This window comes from Felis catus, chromosome A3, assembly GCF_018350175.1.
Source record: "Felis catus isolate Fca126 chromosome A3, F.catus_Fca126_mat1.0, whole genome shotgun sequence".
Lineage (NCBI taxonomy): Eukaryota > Metazoa > Chordata > Mammalia > Carnivora > Felidae > Felis > Felis catus.
The window spans coordinates 21,606,376-21,628,198 of NC_058370.1; the positions used below are offsets into that span (position 1 = coordinate 21,606,376).

The following is a 21,823-nucleotide window of genomic DNA, read 5'->3' on the forward strand; positions in this document are numbered from 1 at the left end:
CTAAACACGCCAGACTTCTCTTCCGAAAGCCCAGCTTTCGTCCAGTCACCTCCTTGAGAGAGTGAAGCACGGCACCGTGCTAGCTCCATGGCTGCTCAGAGCTCAAGGTCTTTTAAAATTAGTGCCTGCCCAAAAGTATCTCCCCCAACTTCTCAACAACCCCCACCCCCACCCCACAATGCACAGGCCGCTGCCTGCACGGGCCATTTGTTCAGGAGTCTGATCCAGCTTCGAGGGGTATCTTCCTGCTCCTGCTCCCAGTGAAATTCTGCCTCCACTTCCCTGCCTACCAACTGAGCTCTGCGTCTTTTAGGAAAACGCTTTCTCTTCATCCAGAAGACCGGTCCCCACCTCCACCCGTTCTGGAGCCCTCCTGTGCACCGAGGTGCATCCGAGCTCCTAACAGGCTGCTCTGAGGCGCTCTTTTCATACGTGTTAGACTTCTATGTTCCTCTAAAATAGGACTTCCCTAATGACAGGAACTTGGTGTACTATCTTCTTTCCTCCCAACAAAAAGCACCTTTGGTGAATCTGTATGGAATAACAACCCTGGGCCATCTGAGGTCTGTTTATGGCCCCTCTTGGGCCTCCTAGCCTCTAGCTAGCTGTGTACCCTCCTCAGTATTTCTGCAAAGACCGGAAGTTCCTGAGGATGGATCCCTGCTGACTAAAGCCTCTCCTGCAGGAATGCAAAAGAAAGCACTGGGCTCCGAGGCAAGGACCTGAGTTAGTTTTGGCTCTGACTCCAACCTGCTAATGTGACTGTGGACATGGTCCCTCTCTTCCTTCGTCCTCACCTTCCTTATCTGAAAATGAAGGAACTGGCCTATTCGTAAGATTGTTCTTCAAATTCTAGATTCTTTCCTACCAGATACCTTAGACACACTTAGAGAGGCAGAGAGTTTGAGGGCATATGCTCGAGGACTCCTGGGAAGAGTGGTAAGACAGGAAACAGGTTAAATGAAGAACAATTAGCTCAAGTTATAAAGACAAAGTCCAAGAAAAGAGTGGGAGAAGGGATGTGGAAACGTGGGCAGGGAGGCTCTGTGCCCACATTAGTGCAGGCAGTTGCGGCTTCTGCCCAAAAGAACTGCTCACACAAGCCATCGGATGAAGACACGGGGAAGAAAGTAAGCTTTCCTGGCATCCCGTTTCTTTTCTTTGTAGACTTAACACAACTAAAATAATGACTTATGTAAATTGTTAATAATGACTCCCCTATCACACTAGTGAGCTTCAGGAGGCTAAGACCGGACCCATCTGCTTTACCCATTATCCACCATGACCAACAGTGCCCTGTGAACAGTAGGCGTCCAACAGCTGCCCAATAAATTAACAACATATAAAACGTAACATTAGGTATAAGCATACCACATTAAGCTTTCATTCTTGAAACTGAAAACAAATTTCAGAGATGAGGCTCTAAATTGTCAAGGTTCCCCACCCTTCCCCCTCTGCAAACACTTTTTTCCTTCGGTTTTATATACTTCAAGGGAAATTACTAGAGAAGACTAATTCTCTGTTACTGAACATGGATCCATTTAATTCGCTTCTCCTGAATTCTATGTACAAAAAGGGTATAAGAGCTCCTGAATAGTTGCCCCTTGCTCCCTGCCCAGATCCTCTGACCAAAGTAGACAGATGAAAGCCACTGTGACTTGGAGCCATTGCTCCTGGCACGTACCGAGCACTTCAACTCAAGGAATTCCTTAAAAACAGTCTGAAGATCACTGAGTCTCTAGTGAGTGGAGCTAGATTCAGAATCCAAAGCTCTGCACTCTTGGGTGACCCTCAGACTAATTTAGCAAGTCCATGTGAGTTTAAAAGGAGAGGTGGTTGATCTCATTAGACATCACCTTAAGTTCAAATAATCCTCTCCCAGGCAATCTTTAAAAAAAAAAACAAACCCAAATCCCATTTGTTCCTATTTGGGGGTAAGGCGGGGGAGGGGGGGTGTTGGGGGGGGAGAGGGTATCTCATCATGTTTAGGCTGTGATTACATTTTAAATACAATCAAATAAACTTCATTTTAATTAAAGGAAATATGTTTCCCCATTAAAGTCCTCTCTTCAGGCCACTCTGAAAGCTCATGGATCCTATATACACCTCCTCATGCCATTGGGTTACTCATTCCATAGGGATTTCTACTTTAAGAGCAGGTGCATGAGCCTAGGAGGAGGGCATCACTACAGAAAGGATGAAAGTGGGACTGTCCCTGAAAAAGATGAAGAAGTACAGAGTTTACATTAGCACCCAAAACAATGAAATACTACTTAGGTATAAATCTGTAAGATCCACATGAGGAAAACTATAAAACTCTGAAACAAAGAAGAGCTAAATAAATGGGGAGATATTCCATGTTCATGAATAGGAAGGCTCAATACTGTAAAGATGTCAGTTCTTCCCAACTTGATCTACAGACTGAATGCAGTCCCAATCAAAAGCACAGCAAGTTATTTTGTGAATATAGACAAAGTGATTCTGAAGTTTATATGGAGAGGCAAAAGACTTCAAATAACCAACACAATATTGAAAGAGAACAAATTCAGACATTACTCGACCCTAAGACTTTCGATAAAGCCACAGTAATCAAGACAATGTGATACTGCCGAAAAAATAGACAAAACAGATCAATGCAACAGAACACAGTCCAGAAACAGACCCACATAAATAAGCCAACTGACCTTTGATAAAGGAGCAAAGGCAATACAATGGAGAAAAAATAGTACTTTCAGCAAAAAAGTTGAAACAACTGGACATCCACATGCAAAACAAACAAACAAACAAACAAATCCAGACACAGATCTTACACCCTTTACAAAAATTAACTCAAATGAATCACAGACTAAATGGAAAACACAAAACTATAAAATTCCTAGAAGATAGCAAAAGTAAACCTAGATGATCTTTGGGTTGGTGACGACTTTTAGGATACAATACCAAAGGGTATTATATACATACCTATATATATATAACATATAATCTACCAAAGGTACAATACCATGAACGAACCCATAAGGTGGATTTCATTAAAATGAAAAATTATCTGCTCTGCAAAAGCCACTGTCAACAAAATGAAAAGACAAGATACAGGCTGGGAGAGAATGTTTGCAAAAGACAACATTTGTTATCAGAGAAATGCAAATTACAACCAGATGCCTCCACACATCAATTAGAATGACCAAAATCCAGAACGCTGACACCACCAAAAGCTGACAAGGATGTGGCGCAAGGGGAACTCTCATACATTCTGGTGGGAATGCAAAATGGTACAACTATTTTGGAAGGCAATTTGGTGGTTTCTTACAAAGCTAAACATACTTTTACCATACATTCCAGCAATCATGCTCATTGGTAGTTATCCAAAGGAGTTGAAAACGCCACACAAAAAGCTGCACATGAATGTTTATAGCAGCATTATTCATAATTGCCAAAACTTGGAAGCAACTAAGGAGTCCTTCAGGTAAATGGATAAATGAACTTTGCTTCAACCAGACAATTATGTAGCATTAAAAAGAAGGGAGATATCAAGTCATGAAAAGACATGGGAGAAATGTTAAACGTATATTACTAAGTGAGAGGAGTCAAGCTGAGAAGGCCACATACTGTATGAGCCCAACTATGACATTCTGAAAAAGGCAAAACTATGGAGACAGGGGTTGGGGGGATGAACAGAGCACAGAGGATTTTTAGGGTAGTGAAAACACCAGAATGCTGGACACACGTCGTTATACATCTGTCCAGACCTACAGAACATACAACACCAAAAGTGAGCCCTCAGGTATGGTACGGACACTGAGCAATGAGGATAGGTCAGTGTGGGGTCATCACCGATAACAGACACACCACACTGTTGGCAGTGAAGGGAAGGCATGCAAGGGGTATATGGCAAATCTCTGTACCTTCCTCTTATTTTGCTGTGACCCGAAGAAATAAGCCAAGCGGTTTCAACGCATTGGCAAGGGTGACAAAAGTATATACTCTGAATATCCAAATACAGGTAAAGATTGCTTCGAAAATTGTTAAAACACGCACCTGGCTTAGCTGGGACAGCTGAATGACCTAGCTTACTGCTTTGAGGAGAGACGAGCAGGTAAGAATTCATGGCAAACTCTGGGGTGCCTGAAGCCTGCTTCAGATTCTGTGTCTCCCTCTCTCTCTGCCCCTCCCCCACTTGTGCTCTCTCTCAAAAATAAACGTACATTAAAAAAAATTAAAAAAAAAAATTCATGGCAAGCTCTGATTAGGTCAAACTGAATAGTAATACTAATTTTATAGTCCCCTAAACAGATTCAGTAGTAACAGACTCTGATCTCCAACCCTTCCTTTTTTTTTTTTTTTTTTCCCCAATAGATGTAGTGATCTATAAATGTCACCATGGACAAATAAAAACTTGAGATCGGATCCAAACTGAACTATGTCCACAATACAACTCCGGCTTCTCACTTGCCTTCCAGTTCTCCGGCTCCTATGCTCCCTTGGTCGGGTGATGGCATTTCCTCACTAGCTGTCTCTCCACGGTTTTTCTCTTTGGTTCTGGACAGGTAGAGGAGACAGATTACGAAACCCCAAGAATCTTTCTTCTCAATCTACCAGTCCACCTTCTAACAAAAGTTGGTCCACAAGCTCTCCTGCTGCAAGGTCCCGAACCGTGTCCTCAGCAACTCCAGCCCGCAGAAGAGATCCGGCTTGTGGCGTTATCACTAAAACCAACATCAATGCAATGACACCTGGTCAAAGTCTTCTGACCCACGTAAGTGTGCTGCATCCCACCACCTCTTCAGTACACCAAGTACTACTCAGCTAAAGAAACGATGTGGCAAAAGGTGGTCCTATGCTCCTTGTTTCCAATACCTTCCACCTGTGTGCAACAGATGCCTAAGCCTTTACTCTGGCACTCCCGCTACCCTGCCTGGAACAGGAACACGTGAGATCGGGACCTGCACAATTTACACCCGCAGGGGGGCACGGCCGCAGCGCTCCTGCTTTCGGCCTTCTGCCCCCCCACCCCCGTTTCTCTTGACCATAACTCACAGTGGCTCTTTTTCGTACTCTTGTCTTCAGATACTTGCCTTTCCCCCACTACCCATCTCAAGCGAGAGACAAGGCAAATCCAAATTGTCCTGCAGCAATTCCTCTCCTGCTCATGCATGATTCGTACTGGGGTCGTGGCGGAGGTGAGGGACGGAGCCGACCCATTCCGCCACAGGCACTGACCGCGGCAGACCCTACTTCACCCATGAGAGGCTGCAGGGAGCCGGGAAAAAGGTGAGAGTTCTATCAGACTTGCTGCTGTTATCCTGTTTCAGGATCCTGGAGGAGGAGGAGCGGGGGGAGAGTGGGCACCTGCGATAAACTGCCTGGGTTTATTTGACTGCCAAGAAATGTTTAAAACGTAGAGGGTGAGGCCCAGTGTGCAGTTTGGAGATAATGCCTAGGATTTATGCTTCTGGCAAAGCTCTGGAATCTTGCCTCACGGGCTCTCTGAACTTGCAGCAGAAAATGTGTCCAACACCCTCTGGTTCCCGTGGATCCAGCTGACACCGTGTGAACACGGACCATTGTGGAGCACGAACACAACTGGCTGATTGGAGCAAGGCTTCCACATTCTTTGCCTTTTTTGGTTAGAGCAGGAGGCCAGACCTGACATGCTGCAGATGAGCTCTGAGATAAGAGGGTTAGAAACGATAGGGACTGACATTGTGGTGACCTTTCTACAAGAATTTCATCTTCAAAACAAACAAAATTATAAGCTTCTCTCCTGGCAAGTCCTATAAGAAATACTGATCAAAATGTAAACATTGTCCAATCTATTTTTTTCTGGCTAGGAAGTATATACATAAGAACAACTGTGTTAGAAATAACACCACAGGCAGGGGCTTGATTTGATGAGACAAAATTTCCAGTATTGAGACCCATGTTTTCCTTTATCTCACCCTGTTGTGCTACAGGACATATGGTATATAAAAATCACCCACTGCTCGGCTACTCGCAATTAAGAGTCATAAAGGGTTATTATGCACAAAGCAGTTTATGAAGGGCCCTGTTTTAAAGGTGACCTACCATACTGAATTTAAGTCAAAGGACTGCTTGGCTGCATGAAGGCTGGCAGCCAAACAGAAAGGGGAAGCTGACCCTCGCCCTAAAACCATTTAACGCCCCTAATCGGCCGCCTCATCTTGCCACTAAAGCTCACAGGATCTACAGCCTCTACTTACGCCACAATTGATGCACTTCTCTTTCATTTTTTAGAGAAAACATCCAAATCTTTGGGCTGAAAATAAGAATGCCACTTTTGCCTTTTTTTCACGAATCTGCATGAGAACAAAAAAAGCCATCGCTGATCTGCACCTCTCTGCCCCAGCCAGCTCCATGGTCCCATGCGACTCAGTGGCAGCTGCGACATTTCAAAATGATACATCTTAGGATGTCACAGCAGGGCTGGAGCTGCTGAGTAAGATGCTGGGGAAGATACAAGAAAAGGAGGAAGTTGTGGCTCTGGCTCCAGCGCCCAGGACCTCCCGGCCCCATACTAAACCAATAATAAAGGTAAACACGAAGTATTTCCCAGAAGGCAAGATGACAAAAAGGCTGTAATTAGAGGAATGTTCTCAGAGCGAGTCAACCATCCATTGGAGGCGTTGAATGGGAAAGGGCTTCTTAGGCTTGGAATCGTACCATGAAGTCTTTTCAGGATTTTTGTTTCTCCCCAGCAGACCTTCTACACAAAAGGTTTAAGGCAGCTTCTACTGCTGCAGCAAAAACTCCCTTCTGACAGGGATTTGCAGAAGCAAGAGAAGAATAAAAAGTGTCCACACATCCATAATTAAATTAATAAAAAAATGAAACTAACAAAAAAATAAAGTCAATTTTAGGACTGGGCAAATTTTCAAAACTTGATGTAATTATAAAGCTAAATATTTATAATTTAACAGATGTCCATAAAATGCTTTAAAAAGAGATTTATTTAAAAAATGCACCTGGGCCCTCCAAAAATGCTTTACATTTATGCTAGGGGTCTCTCATTATACAAAACCAGGTAAACATATGGTGCTAAAGTACAAGAAGAACTATTTACTATTTATAATAAATGTGGTTTTTTTTAAGTCAAATGTCAAAAATATAAGTTTGATGCAAGTAAACAAAAGCCCCCACAAACTGGCTTCCTTAACCATTTTCGTGGAAAAGCAGGTTACTGATGTGCAAACATCAGAAATGCGGACCCTGGGGCGCCTGGGTGGCTCAGTCCGTTAAGCGTCTGACTCTTGGTTTTAGCTCAGGTCAGGATCTCCTGGTTTGTGAGGTGGGGCCCCCCATCAGGCTCTGTGCTGACAGCGTGCAGCCTGCTTGGGATTCTTCTCCCTCTCTCCCTACCCCTCCCCTGCTCGCGCGCTCTCTCTCTCAAAAATAAATAAATAAACCTAAAAAAAATTAAAACATTTTTAAAAAAGGAAATGCAGACCTTCGAATGGTTTCTCCTTCTGAGACAAATGCTGGTCCAGTCCAGCCTTCCCGGAGGGCCGCTGAGAAGCAAAGGGTAGAAAGGAAAAGGGCAGTCTCACCCGGAATAATCGTAGGCGGTTATTCGTTATGATTCTCAGTGCCAGAAGGTCTGCCTGGGGCAAGGCAGCCTGTAGGTTACTGCACTGCATCTGGATACGGTTTTCTCTACAAGAAACAAGAAGACCGATTCCTTTCCATAAGGAAAAAAAAATACATTTCCTGGCTCCTCCAAAAGGCTGAGAGGATATATCACGTCTCCCACCAGAGGGAGGCTGCTGTGATAGGAAAGCAAATACGCAGTCAGAAAATCCAAGTTCAAATGCTACTCTACCATTCGCCTATGGTGCACCCTATGACTTCACCTCTCTGGGCTCAGCATCCTTACATTGAAGACGGGAATGGAAATAATGCCTACACTGTGGGGAGGTACCAGATCTGAATAAGACCAGGCACTTGCTAAACTGTTCAAGGTGAATCAGCCGAGGAGGAAGAGAACTGCCACCACTCCCATGTTTATTATTTTATAAGCAGTCCTTAGAGTTCCTGATTTAAATGTTAAGAAAAGGCATGACAGAATTGAAAAAAAGAGAAGTATTAATGGGATACAAAGATCCTTCTTCCCATAAGCCATCCGAGTATGTCCTGAAAATTTACCACATTCACTAAAGTTGGTTTGAGCAAATGAAAGAGCCTCTAACCTTCAAGACCATGGAAAAAAGTCAGACTTTTATAACTAGGTAGTACCACAGTCTAGTCCTATCAATCTAAAGGTCGAGAGAGGAAAAATTAGTCTACCCAGTAAAGCCTAGCTCTTATGGTAGTGTCGTCAATGTGAAAGGAGTCCGTCCCCCCCCCCCACTCCCCGCCATCAAAGATCCAGTCTGTCCCAGCCTAGAGACGAACTGAGCTACGACCATAGCTGCCACCTTAGATCAGGACGCTGTGTCAAGCATTAGCATAGGGTTGGGGATGAAAGAGTGACAATGCAGACAGGATTTTATGGTCTGGCCAGGGAAATGACCAAATCATCCATAAACAGAATGACAGACTATGTGGTGCTCTGAAGGAAAAAGATCGGGAGACAGGACAGTATATATGGGGTGGGGGAGAGGGGGGAAACCTGGGTTTATGGGGTGGAGATGGGGGTGGGGTCTCAGGAGAATGCTGTTTGACATGGAATATAAATGATGAACCATAATCAACGAGGTAAGGGTAACCGGTGGGAAGAAAAGGGGACAGAGTGTTTTAGGCAAGGGGAACAGCACATGTAAAGCCGGAGACAAAAAAGGCCAGCACAGACAAAATGCAATGGAACGTGACAAGAGACACGGCTGATGAGCTCAACAGGGGCAGGCCATGGGGTGGAGTGTGGGGCGTGCGGTGGGAACACACGAAAATTTGGGCTTATATTCCAGGAGCAAGGAGAAGCCATTAACATGCTCATACAGGGAAATGACCTGCCCAGGGCTGCATTTTGGAAAGTATCACAGGGCTGCCACGTGCAGAATGAATTCCAGGACACAAGAACAAATGCCGATGGGTCTGCAATGAGGCCACTGTGGGGGAGCAGGTGAGAGGTGGTGGCGGTCTGGGCTAAGGTGGTGGAAGTGGACACAGACAGGAAGAGAAAGGGGACAGACTCAAGAAAAACTGAGGACAGAAAAATCACAATGGCTTGCTGACTACTCCGACGGGGCAGCCAGGCAACAGGAGGCGTCTGGCAGAGGGGTGGCACAGGGCCTGAGGGAGACCGGGACAAAAGGAGGCTAAAGGAACCCACTGGGAGGTGGGACAAACAGGGAGTAACACTGGATGAACGCCGGTGTGTGGTTTTGATGAATGGCAATGGCATTCTCCAAGACAGGGAGAGAGAAGGGAAGGAAAGGTTGGAAGAGGATGGTCTGTTTGGGCCACCTGGCGCTTGAGGTGTCTGTGGAAAGAAGATACATGGATCCGAAGCACGAGGAAGCATCTGGGCTAACGATCTAGATTGAAGCCATCAGCACACCGGTGGTAGCCGAAGCCTTTCTAAACGTGTCACGCAAGGACAGAACGAGAAAAAGGCTAAAGGAATACCAACATCTACAGGGCGGGGATGGAGTCAAGCTTCGTAAAGGACACACAAGTAAGTGTAGAAGGGCAGGGGTGGTGTACCGAAACCAGAGAAGAAGAACGCATACAGGGTAATTGACAGCATCAAGCGCTGTAGAGAGGGCCAAAAAAAAGAAAAGGAAACAAGAGACGGGGGGCCAAGTATCTTTTGGCTTTTGAGACTGGACCAGTGGTGGCGGATTCTGAACACAGCCACTCCAGTTGACCATAAGATGCACACGCCATGCTGCAGTGGGCTCAGAAGTAGAGGCAGCGAGGGAAAACAGGGTAGTTAGAAGGGGACGGTGGGAGTGGTGGCGGTGGAGGTGTGCGCTCGCGTGAATGTTTTGTTTCTGTCGTCGTTTTTAATATTAGAGAGGCGAAGCGTGCCACCTGCCGAGAAGGACACCTTCAGCGACTCTCCTGGAGACCTCTTCCACAGAAAGTAAAAGAAAGTGCCGCTGAAGGCCCCGTGTGATAAGGAAAAGGCAGACGCTAACAACTTCAGGTTAGACAAGTGTTAGAACCCGTTTGCCCCAGGTGAGGGTAAAGGGGCTATTTTGTAAATGGAAAAACCACACCGAAGAGAAAAGGCAAGGACCACTCACCTCAATGGAGAAAGCCAGAAAAAGCCTGGAATGGGGACCGCAGATCGTCATCAATGAATCGTAACTGAGGTCAATGATACCCGTAGGAATAACGCCTAGCAAGTCTACGCCTCACGGAATAGAAACACGGAGGGCAAAATAAAAGGACCCGGAGAAGTACCAAATACATCACACCAGACATTTTGAAGAAAGACTGCACTGAGTTCATTAATCACTATCCAAACCCCAAGAATGCTCAGAAGGCTGCTGGTAAGTTTTTGTGGAGTTTAAAACTGCAAAGTTGCTCTGCTTGAAGTTCTCCAAGTACCTAATGACTGGATTAAGCAAGACAGTTGTCCATCCTTTTTCCTGAATATAGAAGAACCTGAATAAAGAAGAGAACAAATGAGGAGGCAAAGTCACAATGACAGCTGGCTTCACCACTTCACGTGAAGTGCACCACACTCCCGGGAGCTCACGGACTTGTTTGCAAAGGTTTCATCCGGACTCCTATTCCGACCACGAACTTCTCTAATCATAGAAAAAGACTTTCTGGGGCGCCTGCGTGGCTCAGTCGGTTGAGCGTCCGACTTCGGCTCAGGTCATGATCTCACGGTTCGTGGGTTTGAGGCCCGCGTCGGGCTCTGTGCTGACAGCTCGGAGCCTGGATCCTGCTTCGGATACTGTCTCCCTCTCTGTGCCCCTCCCCCGCTCACACTCTCTCTAAAAAAAATAAATAAACATTAAAAAAAACCCCAGACTTTAGAAAAAGACTTTCTAATTTTCAAGCCCTATATTTTATAGAGATAAAAACAAAAGTCAGAGAAGGAACTTCCAAGATTACAAAGTATGATACAATCCAGTTTTACTTTCTAAAAAATGACAACCTGAAGTGGGTGAAGGCCCACCTTAACAGTAGAACATTCATAAAGACTAAAACAGACCTCTGCTCAAAATGGCATGTATCCACCGGGTCAAACACTTAGACACTAGGGCTCAGATTTCTGTAATCTGAACCTGCTCTCAAAGTGATGGTCACTCAAGTCACTGTTATAAATAAGACGTAGCTGCTATTTTCCCAGAGCAGTTTCAAATGTAAACCCAAACTTAAAGCCCAGAAGAGAGCCCCATTTGTCTAATTAAACTATTCAATGCTCTCACAGTCCTTAACTCGTATACCCATGGATACATGGATTTTGTATCTTCTATCTCTAAAGCACCAGACAGCCTAAGAGCATTGCAAAGAGCAAGAACCCCTGAGGCAGGCGTGCATGCTGGTGGCAAAGACCTTGAAATGCATATACACTTCAACATACCCAGAGACAAGCTGGCATCTACACATTCACACAGCATTCATTTTTAGAAATTTACGGGAAGGAAATAATCCAAATACTGGAAGTTAGCTCAAGGTGAAACAAAACAAAAAAATATAAATGCTCAATACAAGTATCATTGATTATCCAGCCCTAAGTGTTCAAGCAGCCATTTCAAGTGTTTATATAAAGTTTGTGTTAATAAGGAAAGATAATCACATACCATTAAAATAAAGTAGAACAGAAAACTGTCTACATATTATGATCATTTTAATTTTAAAATTGGAGAAAAAAATAAAAGAAACACACCAAAATGAAAACATGTTATCTCAGGGGCTCCTGGGTGGCTCAGTTGGTTAAGTGTCCAACACTTGGTTTCGGCTCAGGTCATGATCTCACAGTTCATCGGATCGAGCCCTACATCAGGTTCCTTGCTGACAGCAGGGAGCCTGCTTGGGATTCTCTCTCTCTCTCTCTCTCTCTCTCTCTCTCTCTCTCACTCTCACTCTCACTCTTACTCTCTGCCCCTCCCCAGCTTCTATTCTGTCTCAAAATAAATAAATAAACATTAAAAAAAGTTATCTCTGGGTAATGAGATTATAATACTTTTTTAAATACTTATTTTCCACGTTTCCTGTGATGTATGTCTTTTATTTAATCAGTAACAAAGAAATAAAGAAAGAACTGAGTATTCGCTGAATAAGAATGAACATTCTGGCAGGGAGGAAGTGACAAGGGGCCCAGATGCTGTTTTCACTTAACACGTATATATACTTTGTAAGTATGAGAAATTAGTGCTACACACACCAGCTAACACCCAGTGGAGCGGGTTTGGAAAACAGGAGGAATCACCAGAAGTTGGATTATAAATATGGAAACAATGCTATGGCTAAAAGAACTCTCGCTGGGAGAGCTATGAAATCATGTCACTTCTCTAATGTGAAGTCTCAAATGTTGGGGAACCATGCCTTTAGGTCACCAAGTATGTGAACTACATTATGATTATAATGTGGTATTTCCCCCCTGGGATGAAAAGAGATGAACAAATACCATTTCCACGTTGTGACATGGCAAGAACACACACTAATACCTGCACACACACGCACACACACGCGCGCCCTCATGGATCAAAGCTCAAGCTGAACACCTAACCGGAGCGTAAGGGTCAGCAGCAACTCAAAAGAAGGGAAGGACTTCAAGGATGAAGCCCCTAAATTCCAAATGACAGAAGCACATAATTCAAGAAAAGTCCCCATCTACTGGAGGGAAACTTTGTGGGGGGAGGCTCCCATCTCAAAACAGGGGTGAAAAGGCAGTGGGTAAGCCATCCGCGGGGTCACTGGAGCTGTGTAAGCAGACTGACCTTTCGACAATGGCTGGAACAGCCCACGGTGCTGACCACACTGCTAGACCAGGAGGAAAGAACTCTAGGCTAAGGAAGGGCACTGAGTGTAGAAGACTGGGGGCAGGCAGGGCCTCTAAGTTCCCAGGGGAACACAGTACAGGATCACTCGAGTCAGGACTCAGTTTAGGGTTCTGGTCCTCACCGACTTCCTCTGTGACCCTGAACCGCTCACAGAGTCTGTTTTGTTTTCTCATCTAAAATGAGGATTAGATCGCCTGCTCCCATCTGCCCGTATTGGAATGGACAATGAGATACTGGCTTTAAACATCACGGGAAGAGGAAGAATTTACTCCAAAGCTGACAAAAATGGAGCTCTCTATCTCCACCTATCGCCTATCCCATTATTGAAATAACCATCTGCACCCTCAGGGAGGGGAACGATGCTGCCAAAAACAACAGACGGCCATCAGTTTGGTTTAGTACCTCCTCGGCTACAGCCAAAGAATTTCTCAAGTTGTTATAACCAAAGTGCAAACAGAAATACGAAGAGTCACAAGGCAATGTTAGATCCGGGGCCATTTCCCCCTTCCCAGCTGTACTGTCTGAAGTAGAAGGCTCTGCTCCTGAGTACTCGTTACAGCCAAGGGGGAGATGCCAAGCTGGGGAGATACAGCAGCACCCCCAAGTTCGATGAGCCAATCGCCCTCCCCCACACCAAGCACGCCTGGTCATAGCCAGGAGGGTACTCAGAACCTCAGCGGCAGAGTCCGCTCTCTCAAACCTTAGAAAGGTCTTCTCAGAGGCCACTCTGAAAATGCTTCATGCAACTATTTTAATCCCCCTACATAAGATGGCATTTTTCTAAAACAAGGTTCTTGGGGATTGCTGAAATGATTCAACTTTGGCTACTCTTTCGTGTAGGATGTCTTCTGGCTGTTCACCTGATGGAATCAAATCTAAAATAAACAAAACAACAAGAAAGAAAGGCAAACACAAACCTGATGGCAAGTTACGAGATGTCTGCCTCAGATTCTATTCCTGGTCTCTTGCAAACTCCCTTCTCTGGGTCTGAGTTTCTTCACCAATTCGGAAGTCAGATTCCATGATGTCTAAGGTTCCATCCAGCTCAAGAATACTGTTAACGACTTTGCCCAGACATCCGGGCCTCAACGTGCCACTTCATCTTGCGTGAAAAGTGAAGCTGGCTGCCATGGCTGTGCCTCGGTGGCTTTGCTGAGCACACACACGTCTGCATGCACGCCTCGTAAAGGTGGGGAACACACGCCTACCGAAAGGCAGCACACACCACAGCCCCCTCCCGGGACCCCTGATACTTATGGCACCTAAACGGGGCCTCTGTAATGTCAAATCCATCAGTAACTGGGACTCCAGGATGCTTTTTTAAATTCCACAGCAGATTAAAGAAGATCTAGGTAAACAGAAAGAAATCTTGTGTTCACTGATTGGAAAACTTATGATTGTTAAAATGGCAACAGTTCCCAAAGCAATCTATAGATTCAGTGCAATCCCTATGAAAATTCCAGCGACCTTTTTTTGCAGAAATGACAACACCACGATGTGAGTGAAAATACCTGATGTGTTAAGGTAGTAAAACTGCACACGTGTGCACCTTTTTGATTTTCTCCCCAGCGCTTGTACAAGTAGATCTGCACTCCCTCCCTCCGCCACCGCCCCCACGTGCCCTGACCCCTCGGATGGAACATACCCACGCCACGCTTTATCCAAACTGACGAAGACAGGAACTCCATCCAAACCATTCAGACCGCGGCTTGTGAGCTTCTTACAGCCAACCGGGGCAACGGTCACCTCTGTCTACCAGAAACAAGCCTTCCTTTTGCTCTAAGAACTGAAGGTTGGAGGCTTTTCTGGTACCTTTGGCCTTTACCTTTGGAATTAACCTTCTCCCCTCCACATTTCTGAACTTCACCTCCAGGCTGCCATTTGTGCTCCTACCCACATGCCCTTTCCCATTTCTAGATTTTCTCGTGTCCGTGACAAAAGCATTGCAGACAGATTTGAAGCAGACCCTTCTAACTCTGCCTGTAGTTTAATGGAAAGGTGGTAGGCCAATGTCAACCCTACCATCCAGAAACAGAAGCTTAAAAAACAAACAAAAAACACGTAAAAAAAAAAAAAATCATCTCAAAATGGATCATGACAAATGAGAAACCATAGGAGTTTCTATCAAAAAGTCACCTTTCCTTACCACAAATTAAATCAGATTTGTCAAACCACTTTGCCCACAACCTAAAAAAAAAAAAAACAACCCTCTTATTTCTAGAAAAAGAATACACTGACTGATGAGATTTCATGCACAGAACAAATATTCACTGAGGAACAATTATGTCGCCGGCACTGACAGAGCAGCGAGAGTGTGCAGTCCAGCAGACTTCGGAAGACCTGTTGAGGGCACTGCCGTGTTCAGAAACTGCCTGTGTGTTTCATAATTCTCTCCTATTTTAAGTAAGCTTCAGACCCAATTAGTGTTATAATTAACATGTTAATTTCTTCCGGGTCTATTTCAACTGAGACACAGTGAGCTGGGATGTTCCCCTTACTCGGTCTCACATTCTGACTCCCCGTCTGCTGTTTCTCCCCCAACAGAGTGTCAGCACGTCTTGCTCATCTCTGCACATCTCCCGACGGGTACGAGACTTTGCGGACTTTCTTCACGAAGAAGCAAGCAGCTCCTTAAAGAGTACAGAGCCTCGTTCCCATTGGAGGACTCTGACGCCTCCTTCCCACACGTTCTGTCTTTCGTCTTTCTTCACACACAGGTCTGCTCCAGTCTGGCTGTTTCCCATCTATAAACATATTTCTCTTCTTCGATTGCTATTTCCTTTTACGAAAAGGCTTCATTGCCTTACAGGAAGTTTGGATTTGCCCTTAAACCACAATCAGAGTTGCCAACTGTCTCCTTAATCTACGTTACGTATAATCCCCTGGTTGGGTTTTATGTTCACCTATGCTGTTTATGCCAGAATGACTTCCTGGAGGGCAGAAACACAATCTCTTTCTGTGAGCTGTGACCGTCCCCTCCTACATCCCAGGGTGTGAAGCATCCTTGGCTCTGAATCCTCCTATTCCCTATCCCAGAGTTTAGGAGCCATCCAGAAATCTAACGTTAAGATTCTTAAGTGAATGACAAAAAGGTACGCTTATTATGTGAAGGGAGATATGAATTTAAAAAATAAAAAAAAAAATTAAAAAACCTCATGAGTTAACAAATCAGAACTTTGGGAAGAAAAGAGACTTTCAAGCAAAACATTACATTTCCAGAGTTCTAAGAATTCCACGTTTCTAACTGAAAGGCAATGAAAGGATTAAAAAAATAAAAGCAGATTTCATTTACATTCTGATATGGCAACTTTAAAGCAAGGACTGGCAGTGTTAAAAAAGGGAATGTTAAAAACGTAAGTATATTTGATACACTGTCCTCATCAATAGGAGACTCTGAGGATTTGGAATAATCCATACTAGTAATGCACCTTTCAAGTGGCATATACTTTACAAGGATATGGTGGAATAAGACCAGTTTGTTATGGAATGTGAGAGAAAAATCAGTTTCCAGAGAGCAGACTATCTGCATTTTTAGCAAACATGAATAAAGAACTACAGCCATCTCTCAACATCTTACACTGTATGTAGCCATTTGATTTTTCAAATAAGCAAATTTAGCTTCATTTTTACAGTGAATGGTTTTGCTCAAGTGGCTAAGAGACATGGTTTGAAAATAGAAAGAATCTTTGGTTCCCAATCTGTACTTTCCAGTGGTGGGACCCTCCTGTTTGGATTCTTAAGCAATGGAATCCCAATGCCCAGATGAGCAGAGAATTTGGGCTGGAAGGCTACGGAACAGACCCAAATCTCTGATCCATCTCTCTGCTTAATGGCCTGTCATGGCACCTCACAAAACACTGGTTCTACAGAAACCCGAACGATTCCCCCAAGAAACACAGGGAGCAAAGTGCAACTGTGAGGAAGGGAAACAAACAAAGAGTTAATCCACTCTACCAACCCAATCTCCTTCTCAAAGACTCTGTCCTCTATGGTAGCTTGCCACGTTCCACCCAACAACAGCTGCTCATGATAATCAATGTCTGACAGATCAGAGAAAGCCCTTAATGTGTCGCCAAGGGGCAGTTCAACAGATGGCATGGTGACTTACAACCAGAATCATTAATTACACTCTCTTATTAGTCCCGGGGCACAGTGCTGAAAATGCTTCCTCAGTGAAAGATGAGCATTTCAGATAAATGACCGTCTGGTACTGCCTGTGAAACTCCCTTTAGGATTTCTGGTCAGTGTCGATTTCTAAATCTAAGCCATACTATTTTCACAGCCGTTTCCAATCTTCCACTTCTAGGGTGGCTTTATGAAGCCCCCCCCCACCCCCAACCCCAACCCGCACCACTACCTATCTCTGATCCCATAATCACCGCAAGTAAGGATATGGTCAAAAGTGCCCATCACTCATCACCTGCCTCAAGTCAGCAACTGTGTGAAAAGGCAAACATAATAATCTCAGCCACAGAACTAGCTCCGTTTCCCCTCCCTCTGTGCCAGAGAACATGTTTCTTGAGTGCTGGGGTGGGGAGAGGGGACTATCCCCTCCTTCCCTTACCTACTCTGGTATTTTTCTTATAATATGTGACTGCTTCTCCAACTCAAACTGTCCTCACCCCTGAAACCACTGGCAGCTTGGGGCAAGCGAAGGTTCCCAAATGTCCATACTGCTGGCTGCATTATGCAAGTGCTGATGTTAAACCACCATGTACTGAATTAAGAAGCCAAACAAATCCGTGGTGAGGAACCAGTTCTAGAGCCTTCCCCAAGGGCATTCACGCTAATGTGAACTCAGGGTAGGAATCAGTTCCTTCTCCACAGTTTGAGAACTGGACTCCATAAACATTACTGTGAAACTGTAGAACTGATTGAAGACAGAGCTTAGAGACAGACTTCTTATTGGCCTTAACCGTGGATATAAGTCAGAAATAAATCTCAATATGATCTGGACGACAGAAAATTCAAAGCATTTTCCAAATACCACCAAATGAACATGCTTGGGTTTTATTAACCACCTATTCTTTTTGTACCTCAATCTATGTGTATATATATATATATTTTTTCAACGTTTATTTATTTTTGGGACAGAGAGAGACAGAGCATGAACGGGGGAGGGGCAGAGAGAGAGGGAGACACAGAATCGGAAACAGGCTCCAGGCTCTGAGCCATCAGCCCAGAGCCCGACGTGGGGCTCGAACTCACGGACCGCGAGATCGTGACCTGGCTGAAGTCGGAGGCTTAACCGACTGCGCCACCCAGGCGCCCCTGTATATATTTTTTTAATGCGAATTCAAACTAAAGCAATATTAAGATCCTAAATGCTTTAAGACTTCATTGTTTGTTTCCTGCATTCCGGTTCGTTCCTTCTTGGACACATAAAATTGTGACTTCATTTTCAACTCGGTTCAAATAATTACACAATTATCTGATGGATGTTCTCATCTCATAAATTTTTAAAAGACAAAAAAATGTGTTAATTAAAGCATAATAAAAATCTCCTAATGTGGACTATAGGCAGGGAAACTTGGAAAGTCTGGGTCCGCCTTGCAACGTACTCACTTCTAGCTTTTTCTCCTTTTCTGACAAAACGTCTTTCTGGTTCTGGGTGTACTCCACCAACATCCGAGCCAGCTGGCGCCGGTCTTCCAGTTCTGCCGCCAGACGCCCGTTATATTCTGCTAGTAACAGACATGCTTCATCTACTGTTTTTGAGAGACGTTCGGCTGCCTCTTTGTCTACATACAAATGAGACCAAAAAATAGAGACAATATAGAAATCACACAGGCATGATTGCAAACATTTCTGGGGAAGGTTAACAGTTTCTCTCAACGTACAGAGTCCAAAAATAAGCCAGAACCTGTAGACAAACAACGGACTGACTGACAGAGAAACCCAAAGGCACTCACTCCTAATAAGATAGGACATCTCTGAATTACCTGAAGTGAGGGTAATCTTACAAATTTCTAAATGCAATTTCTAAATGCCTATTCCTGCAAAAGCTCTATAAATAAACCAAGCAGAAAGAGATATCTAAGCTCATACGTGCAATAATTTTTCCTTGCCTCTGAGAATTTCCAAAGTGCTCTCATTCATATTATTTTGTTAAGTATTCCTCGCACATTCTTTTGAAATAAAGAAGCAAGCACTCGTTTCTTGGGTGTGGAAACTATGACCAAATAAAAGCTACAGGACAGGTTTGACACCAGGCGGTCAGCGGAGGAGCTGGGACTCAAAACCACGGCTCTAAAATGGACCTATAGGACTCTACCCCTTACACCACGTAAGCCTTAAACCCGGGGATGAGCTCTTGTCTTCCATTCAGCAAATACAGGGTCTGATAACAGACATTCTTTCAAATTCTTTAACCGCGACCCATGCTAAGAAACACACTTAATGCAAACGCAGAAAAAAGAAGTGTTTCATAAAACAATACTTGTCCTTACTATGTACAAAGTGTTCCATCTTCTTTTGTTTTTTTTTTTTTTTGGTCATTACCTACCAGACGGATGTACATCCCATTAACGAGTTGCAACTCATTATTTGCGAAAAAACCGGGAAGCATCAAAGAAAGGGTATTCTTGGGAAAGAAGGTGAACAAGACTCAACATTAGGAAATGAGAAGAAGAAACAAAAGGATGATCTGTATTAGGAAACAACAGATATAATTAATTTCACGCGGGTGTGGTGAAACTGCAACTTTAATATGTGCATATCATTTCAAAAAGGCCGTTAGGGGTCCAAAGAGCGGATCAATTCTTCGAACCAAGAACACTAGGGACACCAGCAGCTCTGTGGGACCAACTGGAAGGGGATTACAGGGATACTGGTATGCTGTTCCCTCTGAATACAGGTCATCAGAAGTGAGAGGCCTCAGTATTCTGGGAGGCAGTGGGATTTAAGGATTCCCAACAGAGTTTCTGTTTGGCACACAGTCTGTTTGACTTTTGGATGCCTTCTTAATATGAATGTCAGGAGGTGAACTGTTGAGAGATCCCAAATTAGGTCTGATGCCAAAGATGAGGAACCTCTACACTCCTCAGGAGCAGGGAAACAAAAGGATGTTCTTGGTGAGGAAGAAAGAGTGAGCCAAAGAGAACACAAAGGAAAGAGACAATCTCAATCACAGAAAATTAAAGAAGATGGTGAAACTTATTGTTCAAGATCGGTGGTAAGGTCTGAGAACAAGCTGCCGGAGTGGTGAGGTCGATTTTACCTTTGTCTTCGCTTGACTGCATCTCTTTTCCCCCCAAATAGCTAATTCTTTAAAATGTTTTGAGCGCCCATGGCAAAAACGGCAAGGAAAACACTGATTTTAAGATTAAAAAAAGGTGGGGGGGGGGCACCTGGGTGGCTCGGTCAGTTAAGCCTCTGACTTCAGCTCAGGTCATGATCTTGCAGTTTGTGAGTTCGAGCCCCACATTGGGCTCTGTGCTGAGAGCTCGGAGCCTGAAGCCTACTTCAGATTCTGTGTCTCCTCTCTGCCCCTCCCCCACTTGCGTGTGCACGCGCTCTCTCTCTCTCAAAAATAAACATTAAAAAAAAAAAAAAAAAGATTACAAAAAAAAAAATCAGTTCTCACCCTCCAAGTTGTACCAAGGGAGAGAATTCCTTCACACAAATAATTACAATCCAGAAAAATAACCTGTGATTTTAGGAGTCGCAGAAAAAATGCAGTCAAAGCACAGCAGATAGACGCTTACTCCAGAGAACCTACCAACTGCGCCTATCCTCACATGCTCTGCCCTCCCAGTTCTGCAGGCCAGTGGCTGTGTGCCTCTTTTGGCCAGCCCTCCACTTGTGCACAGGCATCCTATTCCCTCTTGCTTACTCCACCATTCTGTTTCTGCAACTGGCCCTCACGCTTCCCCAGGCCTCTCAAGTTCTTTACTCTTCTTCCGCAAGCACTGCCACGAACATACAGACATGCTGCTCTACCTTCTGGCCACATGTTGCTTTCTAGCTACTGCCCCATCTCCCGGCCTCCCTTACAGAACTCTTCAGGAGAGCTGACCATATTCCTGGTACCCACCACCCTTTCTCCTACCGATGTCACTAAACCCACTCCGATCAGACTGCTACGCCCCAAACCTTCCAATTAGCTTAACAAATACGTGGCCTGCTATTATGTGCCCAACACCATTCTAGGCCCTCAGAGCAACAGGGGACAGGAAGGACAAAAACTCTCCGCTCCGAAGAGTTTACATTCTCAGGTAAGAAGAGAAACAATATGCTACATTTTGCGTGTTTATCAACTGAAGGTAAGAATGCCGGAGAAAGAAAAGGCAGAGGAGAAAGCATGGAGCATTCAGAGGGAGGAGTGTAATTTTAAATGTACTGGTCAGGGTAGGGTTCACTGCGGTGGTATGTAAAGCAAGGCCTGGAAAAAGTGAGAGAACAAGCCATGTGACTATGCGGGAAAGATCATTTCAAGCAGAGAAAACAGCAAGTACAAAGGCCCTAGAACTGGAAAGTGCCTGGCAAGGAGCCTTTGCTCTGAGCAGAGGGAGACGTGATACAACTTCCATTCTAACAGAGAACTCTGGCCACTCTGGTTATATTGAGCACAGAGTGACGGCTGGGACAAGAAACAAGGAGGAAGCACGGACACCAAAGAGGAGACTGCGGCGGTAACCCAAGTGAACATGGCGGTGACTCACACAGGCGGCAGCAGTGGAAGCGGTAACAGTGTCAGATACTGGTTTTGGTCCTGGTCAACAGGGTTGTGAGGGGCTCATTTACTGATATGGGCAAGACCATAAGAGACATGAATTCTGGAGAGAGGATGAGAAGTTTGGTTTGAGACAAGTCAAGTTTGAAATGCCTTTGGAGACACCTAGCTAGCAACACTAAGCAGAAGGCCAGATGTACGGGTCTCAAGTTCAAGTGAGAGGCCAACG

General features: G+C 44.6%; 1 protein-coding gene across 8 annotated transcripts in view; it reads right to left on the minus strand.

Moving 5' to 3' along the window:
- The window catches only part of RPRD1B (regulation of nuclear pre-mRNA domain containing 1B), a 78,700-nt gene that overhangs the window by 30,905 nt on the left and 25,972 nt on the right, over positions 1 to 21,823 (minus strand). For 7 of the 8 annotated variants that reach the window (XM_045053643.1, XM_006929760.4, XM_003983478.5 and 4 more), the window contains exon 6: positions 18,486 to 18,661. In XM_045053643.1, the coding sequence (XP_044909578.1) occupies positions 18,486 to 18,661 (176 nt within the window). Of the gene's footprint in view, positions 1 to 13,837; positions 14,269 to 18,485; positions 18,662 to 21,823 lie in introns of all 8 variants that reach the window. The other variant, XR_006595194.1, reaches the window with a different exon arrangement.